A 13,312-nucleotide genomic window follows, 5' to 3' on the forward strand; every position below is an offset into this window, starting at 1 on the left:
AGCCAGCCCGAGCCAAAGCTGAGCTAATGTTATTGAAACCACACGACGTGAAGGGAGACAAAGCTCATCTCGGGAGTCAAGGTGAGGGAGAAAGTCAAGTTTGCAAACTCTCTCCTCCCTCGCCGGCACAGCGCTCTCAGGAGCCGAGACCCGCTCCCTGTGCACAGAGCGGGAAGGGCAGAAATCCCGGTGATGCCCAAGGTTTGCAGGGACTCCCCTCTCCCGCATCGCCCTCGGAGCTCACCGCAGGTACCCAGCTGGGGCGCCTGCATCCCACCTGCTTCTCCCCAATCGGAGTGGAAAATCCGAACCGGCTTTGGAGGAGCAACCTGCAGCAGAGCCCTCCAAGCCAGGCTAGACACTCTGCAAAAAGCCATCCAAAAGAGATCACTCGGCATTTGCTTATCTATAATTACTGATCAGCCGGAGCGCCACCATCCATGGGAGGTTTCTGGCAGGGTAATGAAATCGCCTGCATTCTTGAGCTCCAAATTCTTTGCCCAAACACACCCCAGCATCTCCTCCGACATTCCCACAGCAGAGTCATCTCCCCACCGCTCACGAACACCATCCGCAGCTCCGTATCAGGAGCTTGCTGTTAGAGGCTTTAGACACCCTGCTTAGACAGCACATCAATAATCCACACCTCCTCTATTTTACCACATGCATATCTCAAACTGCCTAAAAACCCGTACACGGAGTAGATTTCACGGCAGCCTGACAAGAAAGCAAATTCACAATTACTTCCAGTTAGGAAATTCTTGGGTAAACGCCCCAGGACACGCAGCGTGTTCCACCCCATGTTGCTGTAACTTTCCAGCTCCCTCTCCAGCAAGCCTGGGAAGCAGGTACATCGCAGGAAAACACAGGCTTCTCCTTTCGCATCGCCAAGTCACTCCTATTAACTGTTTCCAGGAATAACAAGATGCTTGGCATTTTCGGTCACATGGATTATTGCTACAGTCTGCAATGCAGTAAACTCGCTTTTTTTCTTCCCAACCTTTGCCAAACCCAAAGCCTTGGGTTTAAGTGAGGTTCTGCCCTGATGCTACGTGTTCCCACGCACTCAAACCAACTGTGGGTGCTCTGGTCACCGTCCCAGTTTACAAGGGCAAAAGGAGGAGGTTTCTCACTGCAAATACCACAAAACTCGACTGCCTTTTCCTCTTGCACAACATCAGCACCCACAAAGCTGAGATCTCTCTCTCCCAGTCTCACACTGCCACACCAATCTGTTCCCGGAGCACTCTCGCGAAGCCCAGGCCACTTACGACTGATGGACGCTGCAGTTGTAGAAAACAAAATCCACTGAGGCAAACTTCTTCCCCGTCTCCTTAGATTTCAGGTAGAGCTTCACCACTCTCTTATCCCCTGGGAGAGACCCAAGCAGAAAAAGGCATCAGAAAGGACACAGCGTTCAGCCCAAGGCTTACGACGGGCTGGAGGGAGCTGGGCATCGCCACTCAAGCCCAATTAACTAACAAAATCCCCCAAATCTGGCAACAAAAAGTGTGCACCCACACCCACCCAGCCACCAAACGGGCCAACAGAGCCCAAGTACAGCTCTGAGCCCCTACAGCTAACTGCAACCTGCTGGCCTAGAGGCAGGTGCCTTGGGTTGTACTGGTGCTACTGAAGGGGAGCTTAACACGTCTGGGATCAGCAGAACGTCCTAGAGCGCCTGGCCACCCCACAGCACATCTGCCCAGGAATGGTCCATAGGCAGAAGGAGGCCAGGGTGCCCAGGTCTGGTGTACAGACCATTACAGTGTCACCAAGTAGCTGCACCCATGGCTTAGAGAAAACCAAGGACATTCCTCCACGAGCAGCAATGTCCTCCTCCTACACCCCATGAACCCAACTCAGGTCCTGCTCGGGGGTTGGGTACTGCTGTCACTGGAGGGCTGTCCTCCTCCACATCTGGCTGTGGGGCAACAAGGGGGACAAGGTTGGTCTTGGGCTTTCTTCCTACCCTGGGGCACAAGCTCACCGCGGCCCCTGGTGATGGGGATGACGTCCTTGGCAGAGGGAGAGCTGCAGTAGATCTTTCCATCTTCAATGCGGCTCTCGGACTCAGTGAAGTCTTCAAAGGAGCAGTTGACTCCCGCTGAGAGGTCTGGGACATTCCAGGCCTGCAGGACCAGCTGGGGAGGAGAGGGAAGAGCATCAACACAGAAAACTAGCAAAAAAGACTTCTCCGTGTCTGCTAAGTCTAAGTCCAGCCAACAGAAAAGAAGACCAGGGGTGCAATCACCCCTCCACCACCCTCACGTGGTGGGGAGACCTGCGTGGAGCTTTTGCAAGCAAGCCTCATCCATGGACCTCCCCACTCAAGCACGGAGCGTGGATTTAAATGGGTTAAAAGACGGAGTGACTCACAACCTCCCGTCCTCCAGTACCACAAGCCATTATGCCTCACCTCTACAGAGAGCAAGCACAGAGTCAGGCTAAAGAGTGTTTCGCGGAAAGGCATCCGCTCCGGCAGAGCCGAGGAGGGGAGGAATCCACCTCTTCCCTCGCAAAGTCATTCCCAGGGTCAGCAGTTCTCACTTTACAAAACGCTTGCCTTATTTCTAATTTGAATTTTTCACAGCTTCCAGCCATTAGTTCTTGTTATGCCTTTCCTTGATAGATTAAAAAGCCCTTTAGTCCCTGATATTTGCTCCTTGTAAAGGCACTTATACTCTGTAATCAAGTCACCTCTTAATCTTCTTTTTGATAAGCTAAGCAGATTGAGCTCTGGAAGTCTCTCACTGCAAGGCATTTTCTCCAGCCTTCCACTCATTTACATGATGTTTACGGGAGGTTTTCAGCCTCCCCCTTTAAAAGCTGGACTGCGGCCCGAGCGCAGCATCCCCGCGCTAACCACACCAGACCTCCGTGCAGCGTCCCGCCATCGGGCAGGGGGATAACCACCCGCAGAGGTGAAAATGCCACCCAGTTCCCGGCTTTGCCCAAGGAGGACAGAGAGCCCCACAGCGAGGGCTCAGCCCCAGCACTGTTTTCCAGGGGGCCAGGCGAATGCTTGTCTTCTCCCTCCATATCTACCTTCAGACTTGGCAATATCAGACCCCAATTTCTCCGCTGAACCAGCCCCGCTCAGACCCAGCTGCTCTGCAGAGGAATCTCATCCCATACCACCCCGCCGGACCCAGCATCCCAGCAGGTCCCATCCGCAGCCGCCTTGCATTTATTTCCACGTTACCAACAAACATTAGCCCCTGCAGAAACACTTCCCAAACTGTTCTCATCCGGTGACAATTCCCCTCTGACGAGGACTTTTTGAGATTTGTCACGGAGCCAGTTTTTAATCCACTTAACACGTGCTTTATCAATATTGTATAATGCTAATTTTTAATCAGAACGTTGTGTTGTACCAAGTCAAACGCCTTGTAGAAGCCTAAAGACATCACATCCCCGTAGTCCCTCTTCTAATTCAAGTCATAATTTCATCAAAGAACAAAATGTGGTTTGTTTGACACAAAACCGCACTGACTGGCATTAATTATATTCCCATCCTTAAATCTTTATCAGTTGTATCCTGCACCCGTTTTTTTTTCCTTTAGTTTTTCTAAATCTGATGTCAAACTAAGCAGTCTCTGACCATCTGGTCCATCCCATGTGCCCTTTCTGTATTGGGGCAAAAAAAATGAGAAACTTTCTCTGTTTTCCAGGCTTTTCTCAACATTTGCTTATTTATTACAAAATAACAATTATTTATTATTATACTATTACAAATACCCACAGGCCAAGGAACTCCCCTCAGCAACTCTCATAGAACTCCTGAGTACCAGATATCCAGACTTAGCAGTTTTCAAAACTTTATTGCTAGTATACGCTGTTTCGTATTCTCTTTGCAGTGCTAATGGCCTGGAAAATACTTCGGGGAAGTCCATCATCCTTTCTCTCTGCGCAGAGAGGGCAGCGAGTTGTGCGTCGAAGTCTCATCCCAAAATATCTCGCGCAGGCCAGGGTCAGAGACAGGCTATTGAGCCAGGCGGATCGCCGGCTTATGAATGGCAACTCTGATGTTGGTGTTTGTATTATGGAGAAATATTTATTGCTTCGCTTATGTCTTTTCTGAATAATCATCAACTGGTTTATTATCTCCATCAATAGACCAGCCCTCATCAATGCCCTGCACTTTGCTATGTTTTATTTGCCTCGGACCTCTCTTCCCCTTTCTCCCTATTTGTCGTATACTCGTTAGTTATTTTTAATTGCCGCCTTCCCAGCCGTTGCCTCCAGAGGGTCAGGAGGTGGCTGGGGGGGGTCTGCGGGCAGCAGAGGTGGCTTACCGGGACCTCCGACATGGTGACTGAGATGTTCTTGGGCTGGACGGTGAGCTGGACACACTGCCGCAGGTCGGAGGCGAAGCGCTGGGGCTCGTCCGCCCGCTCGCACCGGTCCTTGCGCGAGCATCTGGAGGGAGACAAAACCACCACGGTGAAGAGGAGAATCGCCCGGGGTCCTGTGTGCCTCTGGGCTTACGCCACAGCAGACAGAGCCCTTGGCACGGAGGTGACGCCCAGCTAGAGCGTTTGGGTGCTTGAGGCCCATACGAGAGCTCTGCTTTCCCCTGGTGCCAGTATTGGGGACTTCTGGGGCCTTTTATCTTCAGTTTCTCTTATTGGCACAAGGATGCCGAACCAGGGAGCCCACGGGCAGGATTAGAGGGGCCCTGCGGCAGTTTTGTTGTACGTGAGTGCTCATGAGCACAGCCTGGGCACTGCGGGAAGGGATGAAGGACCTCTCGGACTACTCCATCCCCACATGTTTCAGGGCCAAAGTCCAGGAGGTGTCACCCCAAGGAGACCAGTGGTGGGGACGGACATGGTACTTACATGTTGTGGAGGACGCACCAGCCGCAGTGGGGGTCCCGGGAGCCCAGGCACAGCTCGCAGCTCTCGTACTGCTCACAGCTCTCCACCGGCACCCGCGTCACCTGCGGGGAACAGGCAGGGAGTGAAGGGGGACGGGCTGCGTGTTTCCGCGCTGTGCCCATGCCTAGACCCCGCCAGAGACGGGACTCACCCCGACCTGCAGCTCCCGCCCCATTAGAGAGGAGGCAGCGGCGGGGAGCAGGCTGAGCCCCCACCAGCACCCACTCCTCTCCCAGGCAGCACGTTTGCAGGCAACACCTCCACTCCAGGGAGGATTTTACCCCAACCCAGCTCCTTCCACCACCGCATCTTTGCAGGGTTGTGGGAGTGGGCTGTGCCGGCTCAGCCCCACACCGGCTCCCGGTGCCGGCCAGGCACCCCGCGGCTACCGCAGCCGCGCTCCGAAAGGGTTACCGGTCCTTTATTAATTGCTCCTCCAGATTTGATTAAAATCCCCTCGTTCTCCAAGCCCTTCGAGCTCTGTTACAACTGTTCATTTAATTACTTTCCACCAGCACTCTGATAACACCGAGCCGGAGTGGGGAAGAGAGCGGGTTTTATTAAGGAGAAGGGAGGAGAAGAGGGGGGACAGGGAGGGGGTGCAGGGAGCTGCCTGCTCGCCCGCCGTGAGGAGCCGGCAGCGCCGGGCAGCTGCCTGCACATGCCATGCTCGCCCGCCGTGAGGAGCCGGCAGCGCCGGGCAGCTGCCTGCACCTGCCATGCTCGTGCCTCAGTTTCCCCACTGCTCCCACAGGGCAGGACTCGCTCGTTAATTAAAATTTGCAAACTTCTCTACCGAAGGCTAAACCCGGGGTGCTCTCCCTCCTCCCAGCCCAGCAGGGGTTGGGCTCAGCGTGATGCCTACAGGGTTGGGATAAGCTGGCCAACCAGTATCCTCCAGTTTACACACCAATGAGGATACCTGTAGCGTTCCCATTTGTTTGTCCCCGACGTCACTTCAGGCAGGCAGTGGCGAGGGGGGTTGGTAGCAGGTCCCCCCCAGGCAGACCCATGCCAGCTCTCAGCAGCCACAGTGGCCCCCCGTCCAAGTCAACGGTAACCCCCCAACTGCAACCACGTCTCCAGCATCTCCCCTGCAGGGGGGAGGCTTAGCTGAGACGGGCCTGGGACAGAAAGATGGAGGACTCCAAAGCCATCCTCTGCCTCACCTGGGAAGCCCTAGGTTTCCTGCAGCAAAGCAGAAACCAGATGGGCACTGGGAGAGGGAGGGAAAGGGCTCTGCTGTCCCCACGGGGCTGTCTAGACAAGCCCACGGTCCTCCTCCAACATCTTTCCCCCTCCCAAGCCCCCAGGCTGACAGCCAGCAGAGCCATTACCCTCTGAGCTCTGCCACGGTCCCCCTCGCACACACCTCTGCCGGGCGGAGGAGCGGAGACGCTGCAAGATGCGGGCACACCACATCCCAACACGGCTGCCCTGGGTCACCCCACGAGGCATGACGCCAGATCCAAAAAGTGGCACCGCCACGGCACGAACCTGCTTCACCCACTCCAATGCGGCGGCTGAACTTGCACCAGCAAGCTCTCCCGCAGGTCGGGCATCGTGCAAACACTTGCAAAGCCAACCGAAACTTCCCATCGTGAACCCCCACCACGCTGCCAGGATGGCAGCGCCGGATCAGATCCAGTCTGTACCTCCAGTAGAAGACAGGCAGGGACCAAGGGGTGCACGCCACGGCCCGGGGGCACACCAGCCCCATGTCCCCTCTGCCCCGAAGTGCAAAAGCAGCCACCCCAGAGGAGAAAAAGCCATTTGGAGTGAGGAGCTTCTGCCAACCTGCAAAAACGCCGCTCTGGAGGGGATGGCCACGACAAGGGGGAGGTTTATGGCCATCCCCTGGCAGCAAAGAAGGGTCGGCAGCCCTGGGTCCCCCCAGGGACCACGGGGATTTCAAGCAGCTGCTGCTAACAATTACTGCCTGGGGCACGGCCCCAGGGAGGAGGGGAGCAGCAGGACACAGCGTCAGCGCCTCGGGGCAGTGTTTGTGCAGACAGGAGGCAGGAGGAGCTGCTGCCTGTTCCCTGGGACAGGAGTCCCCAAGCAGCAAGGGGCAGACCCCGCTGGGGAGCTGCCCAGAAGGCTTCCCAGTGCCCGGGACTGCAGGCTGGGGCTGCCGTGTCCGGAGAGCGGAGGGGCTGCCATCCCCTCCCCTTACCTGTTTCTCGGTCATGGCGTAGATGTGCTGGCGGTCGGGACTCAGCACCAGGTCTCGCAGGATGGAGCTGCCCTCGTGGGCCACGACGTTCTCGTACTGCAGCGCTTGGTGCTTCCTCTCGGCCGGCAAGTCCACCAGGATCTGCGGGGGAGAGCAAGGGGAGGTGAGCACACGCCAGGGAGTGGGAAAGGGAACATGCCCCATTAGTGATGCCACCTCTCTGTCCTATGCCAGCGTGGCCACACCACAACCACAGCAGCATGGCAAAGCAGCAGCCACACTGCAAACATCCCGACCCTTTCCAGAAACACAACCTGCAATGTTTTCTTCCCCTTTTTTTTTTTTTTTTTTTTTGCATTTGTCCCATGTTTACGCTGACAGCGTTCACCCCTCTCCAGGGAGGGAAGCCACAGACTGTCCTCTGCGCTGCCCTGCTTCTCTCACTGCCACTCAGCCCCAAAGCCCCTCCAACTTGCAACATGGCACGGACGAGCCCCCACATGACAGCAAAGCAGCAAACCCCGTCTTGCCGCAGCAGTACCGAAAGTGGCTCGCATGCCACACCGCACCGAGCCCTGGCCGGGCAGGATGCCGCGGCGCACGCAGGCAGGGCTCCCATCTCCCCATCCATCAGGGGAAACGCTTGGGTTCGTGACCGGGGAAGTCAAGAGGGTCTCAAGGAAGCTGGGGGTCAATAGAGGTTCAGAAAGCACCTTTGTTCCCCGAGCAGGAACGTGGCGAAGGCTTTAATCCCCTTACGGCTCACAATTACGTTAAAGCTCTTCCTAAGTACACTGGTTTCTGGCTGTACCGGCGATAACCACATCACGAGGCATCACGGGGCTGGAGGCACCCACCAAGCAGGAGCTAAACTCGGCTGCGCTACTTGCCGTAACCCGATTGCCGCTTCCACGAGCAAGAAACGCTTCCTGCTATTGCCGTCCCTCGCGATGTCCCGAGATCCGGGCTGTCTGCTGGCACGGGGTAGCCTCAAGGGAGACAGTGCCAGAGAAACAGCTCAGTGGGTCTGGTCTGCTCCCATGGGATGGGATCGGATGGGATGGGGGCCGTGCCAGCAGCACATTCTGCAAAAAACCCAGCAGCGGGTGGAGAAGCAGTGTGACCAGCGAGACAGAGCAAATGCTGCCCGGGATCAGCTCCACGCTGCTGCCGGAACACACAGGGACCCGCTCCGGCACCCCCAGCCACAGGATCCCCCCAGGGCACAGGGGCAAATCAACTGCTTTGAAGAACCCCCCAAAACGCATCCCACAGCCCAGCACAGCCATGCCCAAGCCCTTGTGCCACCCATGGCAGCCGCCCCAGCATCCCGGCCACCTCGTCCCCCTCCTGCAATAAATCGCCACCGGCATTTGCATAGTTCCCAATCAGGAGAATACGGGGCCAGGAAAGCAGGATCCCGGTGTGCAGCTGATTAGCATGGAAATGTATGCGGCTCACAAACAAACCGGGGCCCGTTTAATTAGAGCGGCGCCTTTGATTCACCGCCAGCCTCCTGCATGCACCAGCCCCAGATTATTTTTAGGCAGTTTTACAAAACAAATGTATTTAATTAAGAAAGAGACCCCTGAGCAACCAGAGAGCGTTGAGTCCTGCGCAGCAGTGAGTAAAGGAGTTGCCCTCTCCCCGAGGCACATGGGGACAGGGCTTGCAGGGCCAGGTGTAATTCTTGGGAGCCCACTGGATAGCCGAAACCCCCCTGTACGTCCTCCCGCAGGGCTGATGAGCCTTCGCCATAACCCGGACTGGTTCTGGTATTTACCTGCCTTCTCAGCATCCTTTGCCAGACCCATACACCAACTCTGCTCCCCATCACCCACCCCCCTGGGTACCACTGTGCGCTGGGGAACCCAGACATGCCGAAAGCCTCTGCCTGCCCTTTTGGTGGGGGTCTTTCTTCCCAGGACCACATTTGCTCCTATTCCAACCATCAGAGATGATGGTCAAGCCTCAAACACCCACAGTACAGGGCCACAGAGCACCTCCTGTCCCGTGTCACCCCCTGCCCTACAGTACCCAGCGTCACCCCCAGGACCCAACCATCACTCCCCGTATCCCCTCACACATCGCTCCCCTCCTGGCTCTCAGCTTCTCCCCTACTAAGTCCTGTCCAAGCCAGCTCTGTGGAGGAGGGTAATGGGGAGGCATCCCCCCTCCCGGCAGCAAGGAAACATCTCTCCCCTTCGCTACAGCAACGTGACAAACGCACCTTTCCAACCCTTTTATGGGCTGCAGTTGCAGCACAGAAGAATCGATATAGTTTTACCCTGGTTCTAAAATAGATCTATGGCTGGATGTCGCGCTGGCAGTAATTTTTAACTAGCGGGGTAATTTCCCCATTACATTATTGCACTGCGCAGTGCTGGGAAAGAGAAAGAGATGTATTAAAAAAAAAAAACAACAGACGTGAAGCACTTCCAGTTAATTTGAGGCTCCAAGAAGAACCTAAAAATATTCTCAGTAGTCAAACAGTGCTGGAGCCCAGCCTGTCACACATCAAGGTGCTCTGGTGGGGGCCACAGGGCCACCCCAGGCATTCACACATGGGAACTCTCCTCTCCAGAGCCTCTCCCCCTGCTAAGGATGATCTAGAGATGGGTTTGGGATTCAGGAAAATGAAACTTGGGAGACCTGGCAATCGAGTTGTTTTCCAGTTGGCCAAAAGGCAGAGCACGAGGGAGTTTTTGAGTTAGCTTGTGGTAGGCAAACCCATCCCGACGCTCCTCCCCAGCACCAGGAGATCATCAGCAGATAGACCCCACTGCCATCCCACACCAGGACTCAACTGCCCACAGCATCCGCTGCCGTGCCGGCAGAGGTGGGAACACGGCATTAGGGCTTTTCCAGAGGGATTAGCCTGATGGGAACCTGCCCATGCCAGCTGATGGGAAGGGGACGGGCTGCTTGGACCGTAACACGGCGGAGCGGTGCATGGGATGCACAAGGTGACTCCCGTCTGATCTCTTACAGACAGCAGGGAGGGAGGGCTTCCCCCCCTCTCCCCGCACCCGCGGGGCAGGGGAAGGGGAAGGGGGAGAGGATGCGGTTTAATCAGAGCAGCCCCCCTCGGAAACATGTTCCTTCCTGCCCACCCTGCCTGCCTTCCCACCCAGGGGAAAAGACATTTACCAAAAATAAATAAATAAATAAACCTATTAACCTTTCTCCTCATCCTGACGCTGACATAATTACCCAATACTAATAATTACTCGCACTAATTTCTCACTCAGGATTCCTGCCCTCGCTCTCGCCTGCCTCGGGCTGCCTTCAGGCAGCGGCTCGGCGGTGCTGCCTCCTGCGAGGGGCTGCAGGATCCCTGGCATCGTCTGGACCCCGGAGCCATGCCACCGTGGAGGAGCAGGAGCGAGGGTCTGCTTGTTGGTCTCCTGCCTCGTTAAGAAAACAGTGGAGACCAGAGGCAAGAAATTACAAGCTCTCTGCTGGGGTGAATCATCTCAAAGCAAGCCAGGAGGCTGCTCTGCCAGAAACCTACATGCACGCCCTCCCCACCCAAGCGAGGAGCCCACCCCACAGGGTGAGCACCCTTCACAGCTTCACTCTGAAGAGGGAAGGGTTTAAGACCTGGTCCCCCAAAAGCCAAGCAAGCTGGTGGAGCCAGCACAAGGCCAGGAGATGCAGTGGCATCTCACCTTCCCAAGATGTACCTTCACCTCCCAGGCAAACCGCGGAGAAGGCCTGCAAAGGAACGATGAGGGAAAGGATGGTGCGCAACGCTTCAACCCCCAGGCACCCCAACATAACAAGTGACCGTGCACAGCACGCCCCAGCCAGGCAGAGGCAAAGACGTGCCCCAGGAGGCCCAGAAAGGGTTCCTGGGGACGGTCTTGTCTTGGCTGAAGAAGGGAGTTTCCATCCCACACAGGTTTTGGAGAAGGAGAGCACATCACCTCGCTAAAGAAGCATGCAGTGGTGCAGGGTCACGGCTGGACAACAGCACCAGCCAATCCTGCTGCTGTGTTGAGCCCAATGCACCCTCCAAAGCTCAGTCCTTCTTTACAAACCATGATGCTGGAGCATCCAGAAGCTTCAGCAGGGTCCAGAGCCCACTGCATCCATTGCTAGTGAAGAGCCGCTGCCCCGAAGAGCTGTGGAAGACAAGGCTGGGACCTGAAACCCACCTGAGCGAGAATGGGAAGCGCAAGCACTGGGAGAGCAGAGACAACACATCAGAGGAGAGGCGGCTCCTTCCATTGCAGCATGCTTGCTCCCCTGGGCAAGACATCCTCCAGGCTGGTCCAGGTGAGGAGGCACCTCCCCACCGCCTGACCGCCAAAGGGAAAACCTCTCAACACCCTTACGGCCACCAGAAACAGGCACAATGCAGAGAGGAGCATCTCCCCAGGCCCGCCTTTTGGAAAGATGTGTGATGAGAGGAATGAAGGGCAGCAGCCGTGACCTGGCGGCCACCCAACACCAGCAGTGTGTCTGGAGGAGGACTGTGGCAAAGGATGGGGCTTTACAGCTCAGCCCTGGCCAGGGATGCCAGGCGGAGGGGGAGGAAGCACAGCCGGAGAGGGAAGGCAGCTGCAGACATGCCAAGGCTGCTTTCGGATTTAACACGTGCCGGCAGGGGTCTGGGGGGTGCTGGGGTGGGCCACCAGCTCCCCACAGGACTGAAACACGTGCTGGAGGGCACAGGCGGAGGGTCCCCAAGAGACCTGGTCTCACCACAGGGGACACCCCGCAAGCCCACAGGAAGAGGCAGCTCTTCACCACCCCGGCAGCCGGTTGCCCCGCGGGGCTCTCCCACCCCAGCCCTCCATCACCCCCCCCTCTGGGCTCTCAAGCCCCCATCCTGGGTCCCAAGCGGTCCCCCGCAGACCCCTCCTCCGGGCAGGAGAAGTGCTCAGCCACGCTTTGTACTCTTATCTGCACAGGGCTGTGATTAACGCGCAGCGGCTGGCAGCAGCTACGAGAGGAGGGCGCTTTTGCCCGCCCGCCACACTTCAAAGGCAGGGACTTATCTGCCTGAAACACACTCCGCAGCCTTTTCACGGGGACCCTTTCCAGTTCCACGAGGCTCGCACGGCGCTAACGGGTGGCGCGAGAGAAGAGCTTATTTGCAGGAGTGCATTTCAAAGCATCCCCCTTTTCCCTCCCAAAACTCGCTGGGGGAAGAGGCAAGTCCCCCAGCCGCGGGGATGTCCATCGGGGAACAGAGACTGAGCAGCGGGGACGAGACAGCGCTGCGAGGAGAGGATGATGGATAGAGGTCCTTGTCCCTGGTCCTCTCCTGCACCATCCTCTTGCCGGTGAGCAGCTCCATGGCACATCCCTGAGCTGGGAAAAGGAAAAAGCTTTGACATCTGTGGAGGGCAGAGCCCACCCCCAGGACCGAAACGTTCACCTCCCCGTGCAGCCGGTGCTCATGGCTCAGGCACCACCAAAGCCCCGGGGCTCCCGCACCCAAAGCGGAGGGTGTGCATCCCCCTCTGCGGGAGATTTGCTTTGATTTTGGCACCATCCACCCAAAGGGCACAGGACAGAGCAAGTAAAACCAGGAGAGGAGCAGGTGCCAGCAAAGCTGACCCTCGATCCATGGGGCCACCTCCCAGAGGCAATAGAGGACCGGGGCAGCCCGGCCACCCCAGGACAGAGGTGACAGCTGCCGTGTAGTGTCACACAACACCACACCGATGAGCCTACAGCCAGAAAGGGACTATCCTGTGTCCAGCTGGGGGGGCTGGCAGGGGAGAGGGACCCCCCCCAGGGTGCCAGCCTGCACGGCCCCTCCTGGCACGTGGCCTGGGCTCACCCCGCAGCAGTGGGCAGCAGGGGGACGACGGGGACACTGGCTGCCCCTCCACGTGCCTCCCCCCCCCAGCCACCCCCTGGGGACCAGCAGCTGCTGCTTGCACACCCCTCTCTGGTTCCCAAAGGGGTAATCAGGAGTTTAAAATGAAGTTCCCGGATCAGCTGCTCCGGGGGGGATACACACGCTCCTCTTTCCCCCGCCCCAAGAAGGCACAGGGGCTGCCCAGTGAAATGTAGGGCCGGGGGCAGCTGCGGGGCCACAGCATCGTTTGTCCTGGAGGGCACAGCTGGTGGGAACGGGGAGGGCTGGAAAAGGGGGGCACTGGAGTGCCGGGGGACAAGAGTGGGGAGGAGGTGGAGGGGGAGAAGGCGGTGGGTGCCTCCTGCTGCCTCCCATTGTACTGCAGGTTACCAGACTTTGGCATCCGGCGCGATGAGGATTCACCTCCGGTTTTGC

General features: G+C 57.3%; 1 protein-coding gene across 1 annotated transcript in view; it reads right to left on the reverse strand.

Annotated features, from left to right (window-relative positions):
• The window catches only part of PLXNA1 (plexin A1), a 105,809-nt gene that overhangs the window by 61,300 nt on the left and 31,197 nt on the right, over nucleotides 1-13,312 (reverse strand). Inside the window, exons 3-7 of the mRNA XM_082487493.1 lie at nucleotides 7,060-7,200; nucleotides 4,845-4,945; nucleotides 4,299-4,422; nucleotides 1,991-2,144; nucleotides 1,272-1,371 (exon numbers count right to left, since the gene is read on the reverse strand). Coding sequence (XP_082343619.1) covers nucleotides 1,272-1,371; nucleotides 1,991-2,144; nucleotides 4,299-4,422; nucleotides 4,845-4,945; nucleotides 7,060-7,200 — 620 coding nt within the window. The remainder of the gene's footprint in view (nucleotides 1-1,271; nucleotides 1,372-1,990; nucleotides 2,145-4,298; nucleotides 4,423-4,844; nucleotides 4,946-7,059; nucleotides 7,201-13,312) is intronic.

The sequence above is a fragment of the Vanellus vanellus genome (assembly GCF_965231255.1).
Source record: "Vanellus vanellus genome assembly, chromosome: 9".
Taxonomy (NCBI): Eukaryota; Metazoa; Chordata; class Aves; order Charadriiformes; family Charadriidae; genus Vanellus; species Vanellus vanellus.